This window comes from Nuphar pumila, chromosome 13 (assembly GCF_984573655.1).
Source record: "Nuphar pumila chromosome 13, dmNupPumi1.hap1.1, whole genome shotgun sequence".
NCBI lineage: Eukaryota > Viridiplantae > Streptophyta > Magnoliopsida > Nymphaeales > Nymphaeaceae > Nuphar > Nuphar pumila.
Window position 1 is genome coordinate 56,674,685 of NC_143261.1, and position 13,500 is coordinate 56,688,184.

General features: G+C 36.2%; 1 protein-coding gene across 1 annotated transcript in view; it reads right to left on the bottom strand.

The window, feature by feature from the left end:
- Positions 1-9,083, bottom strand: part of LOC149818443 (uncharacterized) — a 1,135,480-nt gene extending 1,126,397 nt beyond the window's left edge. Inside the window, exons 1-3 of the mRNA XM_089986219.1 lie at positions 8,991-9,083; positions 8,648-8,654; positions 8,181-8,320 (exon numbers count right to left, since the gene is read on the bottom strand). Of these exons, the coding sequence (XP_089842345.1) occupies positions 8,181-8,320; positions 8,648-8,654; positions 8,991-9,083 (240 nt within the window). The remainder of the gene's footprint in view (positions 1-8,180; positions 8,321-8,647; positions 8,655-8,990) is intronic.
- Between the last annotated feature and the right edge of the window lie 4,417 nt (positions 9,084-13,500).

Genomic DNA, 13,500 nt, shown 5'->3' on the forward strand with positions numbered 1-13,500 from the left:
ACTCAATTGCATTTAACAATTAACCAATGGAAACAATGAAGCTCCTGAATAACATACATGAATGAGGAAAGAACTTAGTAAATTGTGAAATGCTTGACAATTAATCAGTGGGCGAAAGTGAAATTGTGTGATGCTCTCCAAAGTTGAGCATCGGTATCTTTACGATCAAGAATAATACCCACTCCACTAGAATCAACACAAAATTTCAACTGATACACTAGAAATTATTCTAAAAAGAATATCGGCATCGATTATGTTATTTAATCAACACCTAGGAAGAAGAAAATGGTTTGAATTACTCATGCAAGCAGGAATTATGTTAACAATGACCTCCTAAGGCTCCTAAGAAGCGCACCCCCACAATCATTTTATCATTGAACATAATAGACCTTGTGAATTTTTTTAAAAAGGGAAGATAAGGGCAAATTGTCAACACACATTAGTCTTGTACTAGATTCTCTATGCTGATCCTAGTATGCTCTAAAATGCATAATAGCAGCATAGCACTAAATATTTACTCTTACAAGAACATCTCTTCTGGAAACATTGAGCTGTAATAGAGACTTGCAAATTTTTGTGTATGCTTGTGTGCACATGTATGTGTGTGGGTTTTAACAAGAATATATGTTGACATCAATCCGATTGCAACAGTCCCTAACAAGGCCCAAGCAATCATTTTTCTCAAGTAATAAAGAAAATAAGCACAAAAAACAGCATATAGGAATTAAGTGCATAGGATTAATTTAAGACCTCAAAAATAAAAAACAATGTCATCCTACTCTGTGTTGTCTAACTAGGGATTGGCTCTGGGAGGATTAGGCGAACACAAGTAGGGTAGGCAGTACCAGTTGACTAGGTAACCACGTATCACTTTTGACAACATAGTTTGCAACTAAACAAAAGTTAGCAACTATCAATGGTGATTACAAGTATGTAAGGATAAAACTCAAGTAATGCAGCTGTTTTTCATAAAAACATAAAATTGAATTTGGCAGTAAAAGAAAACTAAGGCAATGGAAGAAGGTATAAGTACAGTCACAAATATCATGATATTTTAAAAAAATATTATGATATCTTTTCATCAGTTCTAACATTTAAAATATCACGATATTTTTCAAAATGTTGTGATAATTTAAAATTAAAATATCATAATTTATGTTTCATAAATGATTTTAAAAAACTTTGGCTGATAATCCTATTTTATCATTCACATCTCTCTCAATCTTTTTCTCCTAACTAATTAATGGCAATAAATACTGAATGTAACTTAATCCTAAGCAAGAAAGTATTTATTTCGGCCTCTGGACTCTCCCATCTTTCATTTCTTTTTCATTTTTAAAACAATGGATGAGACATATTTATTGCTTTTGGCATTTGAGTAATTTTTTTACATATTTTTAACTTCAGTTTATAAATTTTTAAAAAATTATTCATTTTGCCAAGATTTTTTCAATAAAAGTGTGGGAGAACACAGATTATCAATATATGCCATTTACCATTTAATGACAGATTTTATTTTGAAAATATAAACAGAAGGTAATAAATTAATATACCCAAGTTACACAATAGCACAGAGAAAACACAAGAATACAACCGCTACACGACAAAAATGAACAAGAAGCCACATACAACAGAAGCAAAAGAATAAATGTTATAAAAGTTTTAGTTTGTCTCCTTTCAAAGAGGAGCTTAAGACAACTTTCAAATGTATATAAAATGAGGCTAATTGGATGCTATTCACAACAAACAGAAAAAGCAGCCATGATCTAGGTGGGGGATTCCTTGTAAATCAACTGAAAAAAAAGCACCTACCTATATATATATATATATATATATACAAAGAGAAGGATACATATTCTTCGTAAAATAATTGTATTGTCCTTGTAAAAATGGCACATTTTTCAAAATGTCCCCTAATTTGCTTAAATCCCCTCACATCCAAAATCTTTTTCCCAGTTTTTTTAATAATATTTTTGTCCTTTTGTAATTATAGTACATTGCAAATCATGTGCGAGAATGTCACAAAAAATGTGTGAACTTTCGTTAAGTAAATATTTCTTATGTATATCTACAAATCCAGTACGACTTTCGCATATACTTTTAAGAGGATTAAGAAGAAAATAAGGAGTGGAAGTGTTTAGACCAAGGTTGTTAAATGCGATGAGGCGAAGCGAGGCGTTGAGCCTGCGCTTCGCCTCTGGTACTGAGGCGTACGCCTCTCACAACATAAGAATGACTGAATTTGTGATAACTTTTCTCCCAAATTTATTTCCAAGCATATATTGTTAAATGATAATGCCGATTGAATTTAATGTGTATTCGACTGCATCAGAACGACCTTTGTTTAATGCTCAGTCAGTTTTTTTTTTTTTTTTTTAGCTTTAAGCGCATCACAGCAACGCCTCAGTACCTTGAGCATGCGCCTCGCCTCTGAGGCGTACGCCTCTCACAACACTGGTTTAGACCCATTCCTGATGCTGTCCCCATCCCCGTCTCAAAATAATTTTATTCCTATTTTAAGAGCATTAAGAAGAAAATAAGGAGAGGAAATGTTTAAGATTAGGAACATATGTATATATATGAAGATTTTATAATATATAAAGATATATTAATAATTTCATTAATGGGGATCGGTGATGGGGCGGGGGCAAGAGTAAGTCCATCCAGCCTTCATCTCTATACAAGTTTTGATTTTCACCTTCATCCCCGGTTCATTCCTCGTTTTATGTCCATCTCCAGTCCAAACGGGGCAGGTTCAGTCGAATCCCATTTTTCCCCGTTCCACTGCCATCCCTAATTGTGTAGGCCTAGGTGGGGGATAATTAGGATACATGTGTGGTTGTGGGTAGGTTTGGTGTTCAAGAGGTTGATTTTGGGTTTGGGTGAGGTTCGGTTCATGGGTCGGATTTAAGTTTGGGTGGCAATGATATCGGGCTTGGAACCGAATCACACTCGAAAGAGGATATTGGATCGTCGAATTGGATTGATATATGTCAGATATTGGATTGAGCTTTGAGGGTAAAAGGCCTAGTTAAGACCTGATCCATATCCAAAATTATATTGGGTCTGCTGGTCTGAATTGGAACTAGAGCTCCATCCGAGACCAATTAGGTCTAGTTTTGGCTTGCATCTAATTATTTAGACTAAAATCAAGGTTTTGGGTCTAATCTGGAGGTATAATACCTTGGACTGGACTTACACTACCCGAAAGTAGGGCGTCTGGGGTCAAACCCGATGAAAACTGGCTATGATCTGAGGCCCAAATACCCGAAACCAAGTCCTGGGTGTTGAAATCCGTTATTGCCGTGACCCGGTTATGAGAACCAGTTCCTAGGATGAACTGGGTACCCTCCCACGAAACTCTATTCACATTAGGAACCCGTGTGAGGGGTTCCTATGAGCAGTCGGGCGCCGCCTGGGGGGCGGTGGCCCAGGGCCGTCTGTCAGTGGTTGCCCCCTGTCAGCCTACCCTATCCGGCGGCAACCCACCGAACAATGGCAATTTGACAATGGGGTGCCCCAGCACGATGGCTGCTGAGTCCATGGAGGGTCGAACGGTGAGTTGCAACCCACCGTAGAGCCCATCAGCCAGGGCGACGGGTACTTGTCAGTTCTCATCCACCGACAAGGAAGAGCTGAGTGTGTCGGGGCTGGTCCTCCAAGCGGTGATAAAGGTGGCCAAAAAGGGAGGGTGTGGAGTCGCCGTGAAGGGAGGAGCCAGAAAAGAAGGAGAGGGATGAGGCCCTCCTCTGTCATCGTTTTGTACCAAAGAGGAAGATTTGGCAGTCTCTCGAGCGTTTTCGCTGCTCATTAGTGGGATGTTACCAAGGGTCAAAACCTTTGTTTCATGGGTGTCTTCCCACGAATCACGTATAATCATCGCATGAACGCCTCAAACATAGTGTTTTTCTCCTAATTTGATTGAATTGTTCATCCCAGCATGGCAAGACTTTTGCTGATCTCCACCATAGTCGCTTTCAAGGACATTAGTTTCGTCGGCCAATCTGTTACTTTATCCTTTGCTTCAACCATGATTTCTATCATTTTCTTTTCTTGAACACCTCATGACATTGTCACAAGATACCAACTGATGTAAATCAAGAGTGCTTGATTTTACCATAAAACTAGGTTACACTATTTATATGCACTGAAATTGAAAAAAGCAAAGAAAACTAAAAATTACATAAAACTCAAGAAAATAGCCATTTTTAATCATTCTAACTCCCCTTAATCCCTCTCTCATAACAAGTATTTATAAAAAACTAAAACCCCAACTCTACCATGAATTTTGGATAAGATTTGAAAGCAAACCCAAAACAGAAATTCAAATCTTAAATACTAACTACGGATCCAATGGAATCCTGGATCTCAATCTCATCACTTTTTCTTCTTTTTTGTTGGACTTGGATCTGATTCTGGATCCACAACTTCATCAGCCCCCAGCAAGATTGTTGTCATGGGGGCAGTAGGGACCAGCGGGTCTGCAAGGCTGTCAAGGCCATCGCTGAACAATGGCAGCCCCGCCTCAAGAATCAGTGGTTGGTTTGGCATCGAAAGGAAGCCGTTGTTGGTGCCAGTTCGTCTGGCCAAGAAAGCTCACCGATCGTCGAGTTGGTTCCCCTCCAGCAGTGGCAGGGGGAGGTGATTCCTCGTTCGCTGTGCTCATGCATTAAAGGCCAGGTGCAAAACAATTGGAGAATGGAAGAAGTATTTTTTTTTAAATGGAAGGGGGGAAATCATGAGGGTGTGGGAACGGGAGGCATTCTTTTTTAAAATGGAAGGTAGATATGGTTTGGGGGCCGTTATTGCATTACTCATGGTAGTAGGTGGACATTGTTTGTATTTCGGAAACAAAGATGGAAATGTTTGAAGTCAGTTTCCTTGCACAAATTTGGCGAGGTTGTTCTTTTGATTTTATTTCCTCGATTGGCATATCAGGGGACATTTTGGTGGTTTGAAGGGAAGGTATTAGTGGTATGGTTATGGACAAAGGCCTATTTTCGATCATGGTGTATTTTGAACAGCTAAATTCAAGCATTTTTTTAACGCTCACATTAGTATATGCTCCAACTATATTTGCTTTAAAAAGAGCTTTTCAGGATGAGCTTAACTTGTTAGGGTAAAAGAGTTTTGGCAAATTGGTGCATAACTAAAAAATTTAATTTTCTACGTACCTATGAATCCAACCGAGAACAAAGATATACTAGCAGTATGCGGCAGTTTGTTGATTTTGTTGAGTTGGATATGGTGGATTTACAGATCTCGGGTGACTTTATACCTAGTCAGTCAGGAGAAGAGACCCTTGCATGCAGAAATTTGAAAGGTTCATTGTGAGTAGGGGTGGTGGGAGCGACTCCGTGATGGACGAGCCACCATGGGGCGGCGCCTATATCCATTTTGGACCACACGTCAATAATGCTCGAATGGGAGGTAAGATGGATGAGCAATCGAAGGTTCAAGTTTGAATTATGGTAGTTGAGGGACCCAAAGTTGGTTGAAAGCATAGAAGGATGGTGAGCCCACCCGCAGGTAGCCGCTTAGGCTGTTCTTATATTCACAAAAAAATAAACCACATAAGAACTCGATTAATTGAGTAATCCAAAGGAGAAGGGGTTGTGAGATTCAAGCAGATAGAGGAACTGTGTTTAATGCAGAGGGAGATGGCAGCATGGCGGGGTGATGCACATGAGGTGGAGGGATTAAATGACAGGAAAAAGCTATTGATCGATGATATATCAGAATGAAGAGCAAGGCAGGAGATTAAATGGAAGCAAAGATCCAAAGTACATTAGATGTGTTGTGGCGATAAAAACACTAAGTTCTTTCGCTTCCTCTAGAAGAAATAACTTCACTTGGCCTTGTCAATTGGAGGGCATCTTTATGAGAATGATGAAATCTAAAGGGAGGCAACAAAATACGTTAGTGACTTTTTTTTACCTCCAATATGGGTGAGGACTCTCTTGACATAAGTGAGACCCCCATGGGTTGTTTTGATTCGAGGGTGCAAGACTTCGTGAACAGGGGTTTATTGGTAGATGAAGTCAAGCAAACAAAATGAAAACTCCTCAACAACAAGGCCCCGTAGGTGGACGGATTCCTTGTTGAATTTTTTAAGGTGGCTTGGCCAGCATGCCAGAGAGACTTTATGGCAGTGTTTAACGATCTTTATAGAAACTCATGTTTGCCAGGGAGATGGGGGTGAATCCCTCTTGGTCCTCTTTCCTAAATAACCTAGGAGATTGAGATTAAAAAGTTCAGACCAATTTCACTCTTAGGCACCCTGTTCAAAATTATAACCAGGGAGATAGCAAATTTTATGCAAATGTCCTCCCAAAATATGCAAACGGCGTTCTTTTATTTTACGATTTTCTCCCAAATATGTACTTTTGAAGCGGCACTAAAGGCAAAAGCTTTGCTAAAGGCTTTAGTGATACTTTTGAAGTGTTGCCAAATGCCCATCGTGCTTTTGGAGTGTCAGTTTTTTTCAACAAACTCTTTTTACTATAAATCACATAAGAGCACAAGCAGGAAGACATTTGGACATTCACATGTGAAGGTCAGAACATTCACAAATGTGAAAGCATAAGGACATTCGCAAATGTGTAAGAGAAAATTCACATATTTGGATATTTGAGAGGGAAGTTCACATATCAAAGGAAATTCACGTGTGAAGGGTGAAAAAGTCCTTTTACAACCGAAAAGTTGTGATTTTTGACATGGGCAGATTTCTCCCTATGCGCTGCAATCTAACAGTAGATGCAATTAATTGAATATCTCCATGTCCCATGTGATTAAATTTGTAAATCCAATACCTTTTTATTTTATAGCATTCTACACTTTTTCCACATGCATCTAATTGACATACTTGTACTTGATTTGGTACTCATAGATATACTTGGTTATCAAAACAACCACTAAAAATGACATGATATGTGACTTCTAATTTCTCATGTTAATCATATTTCTTCTTTTTACATTTTCATAACTTTTTGAATATTTTAAATATATAGTTTTATTTCATGAAAAATTGTACTTTTAAATATATTAAGAAAAAACTCCCGAGTCAGCTGAGTTGACTTGCCAAGTCATGAGTTGCAGGTCAACTGAGATTTGACTGAGATTCTTGGTTTGTCAACCATGCATACACATGCCCGCAACACACACACATGTACACACCCACACACATGTGCACAAGCGAGCACACACACACACACACACAACATGCAACTCAACATCTCACCCTATTTTGCAAAAATATGTGCACATGTCAAGAAATAAAAGTGAAAGAAGGTCAATGTCAAAATTTCCCAAACACCAAAACTTTCTAATCCAATAAGCCATCTACGAAAAATTATATAGAAAGAAAATATGAATAGAAAATTAGATGAAAAGTTAACATTATCCGTCTTTAATAAAGCATGTACACTGTACACTGATAGGTATTTGTACGAGCAGGACAGAACTCGATTGTGTCCCCTACAAAAGACACCATACATATTACAGCGAGGATGAGATGAAATGCCATCACTACAACCAGCACACAAAAATAGATAGAACTGAGAAACAGATCATATGAACCAGTTATAAAAGAGGGGAGCTGGGCACAACTATCCAAGGGGACAATCAAATGCACAGATAACAACTGATTACACTGATAGCTAGATTATTAAAAGTTGCATTATAGTAGCCAAGGTGTGCAACGTTTGAACCCAACTGGGGATAGTTACCCAGCTTGACAATCGAAGAAGCAGGAAACATATAACAGTAACGGTAATGCCGATGATGGAGAAAAAAAGTGAAACATCAGTTAGGAAAATTAGCTGAATAGAAAACCAAATGAAGAAATTTAAGATATAAATAACCAAGCAAACCAATTAAAGGTTGACAAGAGAAATTCAGATTCCAGAACAGCTAAACAATGTGAAACCAAATAACAAGACGATAAATCAGAGGGACACTAGAAACAAAAACTTACACGCAAATGCTCAACCAAGAAAACACAATTCTTTCTAAACTAAGTGATCGGATAAACCCATCGGCAATCAGTGAAAAACACAGAGACCACACCTCTGTTGTACAGGCGGGATGCCTTCCTTCTCTTCCACACGCTCCTTGATCCTGTCGATGGTATTGGTTGGCTCGATATCGATCTCTATTTCTTTCCCGGTAAGTGTCTTCACCTTGATCATCGTTCCACCCCTAAGCCTCAAAACCAAGTGAAGGGTGGACTCCTTCTGGATGTTGTAATCTGAAAGAGTCCTCCCATCTTCCAACAGCTTCCCTGCAAATATTAGCCTCTGCTGATCAGGGGGAATGCCTTCTTTATCCAGAAGAAAACATAACACCCATATTCTCTATTTAGACTATTACCCACAAAACCAATAGAAGAAAACAATGGAAGGAACATTGAAAAGAGGGAATAAGACCAAAAGAATCCATTGAAAAACAAAAAGAACAACAGAAAGGAACTCATTAGTTCGTCATAAACCAAATCTCCATCTTAGAAATCAGACCGAAAAGATGAAACTCAGAAAACCAGCCGAACCACACAAAGGCCCAAACCTCAACTTCTTAATCCATGCAAAGTTTGTAATCCAAAAACCCAACACATTCCTTCAAAGGGGAGCTAAAAGATGGATTTGTGAACCCTTTTTCTGTTCTAAAAGCAAGACCACAAAAAATAAAACGAAAATTAAGAGCCAAAAACATGAGCCCTTCCATCAAGAGAGAGAGAGAATCAATAGATGGGTATGTCACTACCAATCAGCAAAACGGTAGTCCGAAATGAGAAAGAAGAAAAAGAAAAACCAAATTTCATACTCAGAGCACCAGTTTCTCCTCCTGCTCCTGACACAAATCCCTCGAAAAAGCAATACCAACAAACCAAAAGCGCCCAACAAAATGAAAAGAAGAAAAAAAAAAGGAAGAAAGGGCACGAAGAGAGAGAAAAAAAAGAGAGGGAGGCGTGATCTCCTGTGCCTCCAAAGCACCTGAATCTTGGCCTTGACGTTTTCGATGGTATCGCTACCCTCGACCTCCAAAGTGATCGTCTTCCCCGTCAGGGTCTTCACAAAGATCTGCATCTCTCTCTCTCTCTCAGGAAACAAGGGAACGACGTTTTTTTCAATTGGTCGTCGTATTTATGTTGGAGTACTCTCTCTCTCTCCTTCGTATTTATTTGAGAAAATCCCATTTAAGGCCAACGTTTTACCCCTTATTCCAGGCATGGGCCTCACATTTCTGACATTCCACATATAGCCTCTGTTTTCTTGTAAATTTCCAAACAAAGGCCTTCACGAAATCGGATTCGGAGTTGGATCCGATTTTAAAAAGCAATCCGACTAAATGCTAGTAGATTGGGCCGGGCCGGGCAGCCCGTGCCCTGCCTGCAGCCTGGCTCAGCCTGTATATAATAATACTAATATAAGTTATATAACATAGAATACTATATATACAACATAGAATATAATGTATATTTTATATATAATATATATTATATATAATATACATTATATGCAAACCTCATTTGAAGTATGAGATAAATGTCATTAAAAATATCACAATTAATAATTGAGAAGTGTTGTTAAAGTCTTATAGATGTTAAACAGCATTTTTGAAAACCAACGTCAGCACTAGCAAAGCAATAAACTCTGTTACTATTTTCAAACATTTCAATAAACAAGTTAGAGAAATAAGGACTTTCCTGATAACAAAAGTCATTCGGATTAACTCATTTTTTAGGTGTTTGATCTGATATCCCATCATACTCATTTTTTCTTTTGTTTTTAGGTGTTTGATCTGATACAAGGTTTGTACCTTGGCTTTAGACAACAACCATTTGCGTTAAGGAAGATATTTTTGATCTCTTTCATGTTTTCGAGAGAGCTTTGTTGCATTTTGATCTTCATTCACGTGTGCAGTATTTTATTTATTTTTATTCACATTAGGGTACAAGATTTTACATTATTCAACATGTTTAGAATTTAGGATAGGTCGATCAAACATGAAATCGTGTTTCTATGGTTCGATTTATGTTATATTCATATTTAAAACCCTATTTTGCTTTCATAATATCCATTTTAATTTGCAGAAGCGATTTAACCTATTTTCTAATAAAAAATGATGTAGATTCGTATTTAAATTCATGTTATAAGTTAGATTTGATATTTGTAACATGCTGGATATGTTTATGCCTGGAGTTAATATGATTTTGATGGATTATAAAGTTGTTTGGATGTTTTTATAAACTCAAAATCCTTTTTCAAAAATCAATTTTGAGAAAAATATATTATCTTAAGTAAAAATGTTGGTTATTGTGTTTAATTCATGATATGCATGATACTTATGTGTGACATATATGTAACATGCTTACATATATTTATGTATAAATATGATATGTTTTTGATGAGTCAAAATCATTGGTTGCATATTCTTAGTGTTTTGGATGAAAACATAAAGTTCTTGATGTGTTTCTTAAAAACTGCATGTTGTTATGTATTTTTATTTCGATCTGTTGTAAAGAAAAATATAGTTTTCAAGTCGATGAACCCATAAATTATGAATTTAGAAATGTTTCTGACATACAGAAGCAATTCAAAAAAAAATTGAGCTCAATGAGTTTCGGGTTTAGAGATATGACCTCCGCAAGTTGACACAAAATTTATGTCCCGATAGAAAATCTTTGTAGGCTGCATATTTTTGTAAAAACTATACCTCCCAAATTATTCTAGATTTATGGTTGATATTTTTATATGTGTTAGCTTATATATGGTAGAACACACGATAAAAATCATGTAGGCAGATTATTTACAGTTTAAGAATTAAAAATCTTGAAATTTTGGTCCAGAATCTGTAATTTCTAAAAAATAGTTTGCTAAATAATATAAATAGTCTGTATTACAAAATTTTTAATTATTTAAAAAAAAAAATTATATCTAGATTTTTGGGGACATCTGTTAGACATATCAAGCCAACCATAGTAAAAAATTTAGAATTTATTTCGTTATGTGTGATAAATGACTAACTTTTCTTTGAAAAGATCAAACCGGACTAGACTGTTCAGTGAACAAAAAATAATGGATGTTTCTAAAAAATTTATTTCTTGACTCTGAATGGGTTTAGGTCAGGGTTTCTTCTTGTAGATAGCTAATGTGTATATGAATGTACATTAAAAATCTTAGATCTAGAATCACTTTATATGATTTATGTTTGAGCTTCTAAGAACATGTAAGATTCTGTTTTTACAGTTTTGCATGTAAATTGTTTTTGCCAGTTTGCATGTGATGTGTTGAATTACATGCATGTATTGGTTCCAGATTTGAACCAGGTTTATTATATGCAATATGATAATAATGTATAGCCTAATGTGATGTTATATATGCTTATGATGATTATGTATAATATGTTATTATGGTATGTGGCTTGTGAACATGACATGTCGCATAATGCAAAATGCTTACTTGAATGTATGAGACGGTTCGAAAGGTGAATGAGATTGTATTGTGACTTATGATTAAGCTACACATGGGCCTATTGAGGCCATGTGTGAGTAAAATATTATTGTAATAATCATGTGAATGCATTATTTATATTGTCTTATGATGCATATGATTAATTATACTTATTGACATATAATGATACACTGTTATGACTGAGTAGGGTGGTAGCCCAATCAGATGATGCATGATGAGGTGCATGTTATGGATATACAGATCCATTATGTTTTTGTGGAAAGAGTGTATGATAATTTAAAGAGGTATAAGAGACCTTAACAATATACCAATAATATGATTCTTTGATTGTCCTCTGATGATGGCGGGATCCTTGGATGACGGTCATGAGGGACCATGAGGATACTGAACAACATTTGCATTGTTTGTCCCAAGAACCCGATATGGAGGTTCATGTTCCTAGCCATGATTGTAGAAAATTTTCCACCATTTTGTCGAGGATCGTGAGATTGGCTCAACTGTAGCATATTGGTATATTAAGAAAAATGGTGTTGGAGGATGTGTAGGCCTTGTCGTCACGACATTGGGTGATGATGCTCGAATTCGATCGAGAAACATATATGAGATCCTAGTACATAATAAAATATAATTGTGTATGATTAAGATATAGTTGGGATCTACCTTGGACCACAGAATTTTACCCATGCTAGTATCCGCGAAGTGGTTAGGAGAATAACTTAAATTGGTTTGTATTAAACATATACATGCATTCAAAAGAAACATTCTATACGGAGATAAAAGTTTTTCATGCAATTTGTATTGGTTCATGTATTGTATATGCATAATATATGCATCGATTTTTGTATCATGTGATATTGCAAGTATGCTTGAATTTATTTATGTTGCAAGCATATCTGAATCGTTATGTGCACATAAATATTTTCTAAACTTGATGTTTAGTGGATTTATACTTTATTCTTTACTATTGGATAATATAATATTTTGTATGAGAACTGTGAGTTCTCAAACTTAATCGAGTAGGTGATGATGCGACTAGTTTTGCTAGAGATGGCAAAATTTATTATGGTTGTTGGATTCTATATGTTATGGGATTGATTTAAACTTTATGAACTTAAAGTTAAAGTTTATTAATTTTTAATTTTGGTTTGAACTATTTCATTTTAAATTATGGTTTAAAATGGATGATTGGTGTGTTGGGATGTGAATCTGTGATGTACCCTAGATTCGTGGGATGTTTTTAGTATTAAAAAAAAAGTTGTATTTCGTTTTCATCTTGACAAAGGGATCTTGTCTTTGGTGTCTCTTTTGCGAACTTAGTTCTAATGGGCTATAAATGCTAGTGCTTGCGTAGAAGTTGACCTCTTAGAGCTTAGTTTGGTTGAAGCAGGACCATAGATCAGTTATAGCATCATTCACTTTCTTTAAAAAAAATCATATATTTTCGGAGGTGAATTTGAGGTCGTTACATAGTTGATATCAAAGCAGTTTTAGAAACAACATCATGATTTATAAATTCATGATCTAAAAAATAGTCTATGCATTACCGATAACAGAAATGTAAATCTACTAATCAGAGTTCAAATAGGAAACACTGAAAAACTGAGATCTCTTGACTACTTCCAAATACGACTCCACGATGCTCCAATTATGCGTTACCTGAAAAATTTTAATGCAGAAGGGTCAGACTCCCCTGTCTGCGTAAGAAGCATTATATCTATATGTGGTGCTCAGTGTCCTATGTACAAATATGTGCAACAACTGCAGATATAACTAGCATGGAAATTTATATCATTCTAAGAAAATGATTATGCTTTCAATTCATGATACAGTGCAAAAGAGGATTGAACTAAAGATACATTTATCCACATTAGCACAAGCTGTAGATTCTACAAGTTTTACGAAAGTCATATCAACAGTACATAATTCTTCAGGAATAAGTTTTCAGTCAACTTAAATTATTTAATGTTTATCTTACTCTCACCCTATGGGTAAGCACAGGCATAGACATTGTAGTGAACTGAGACCATAC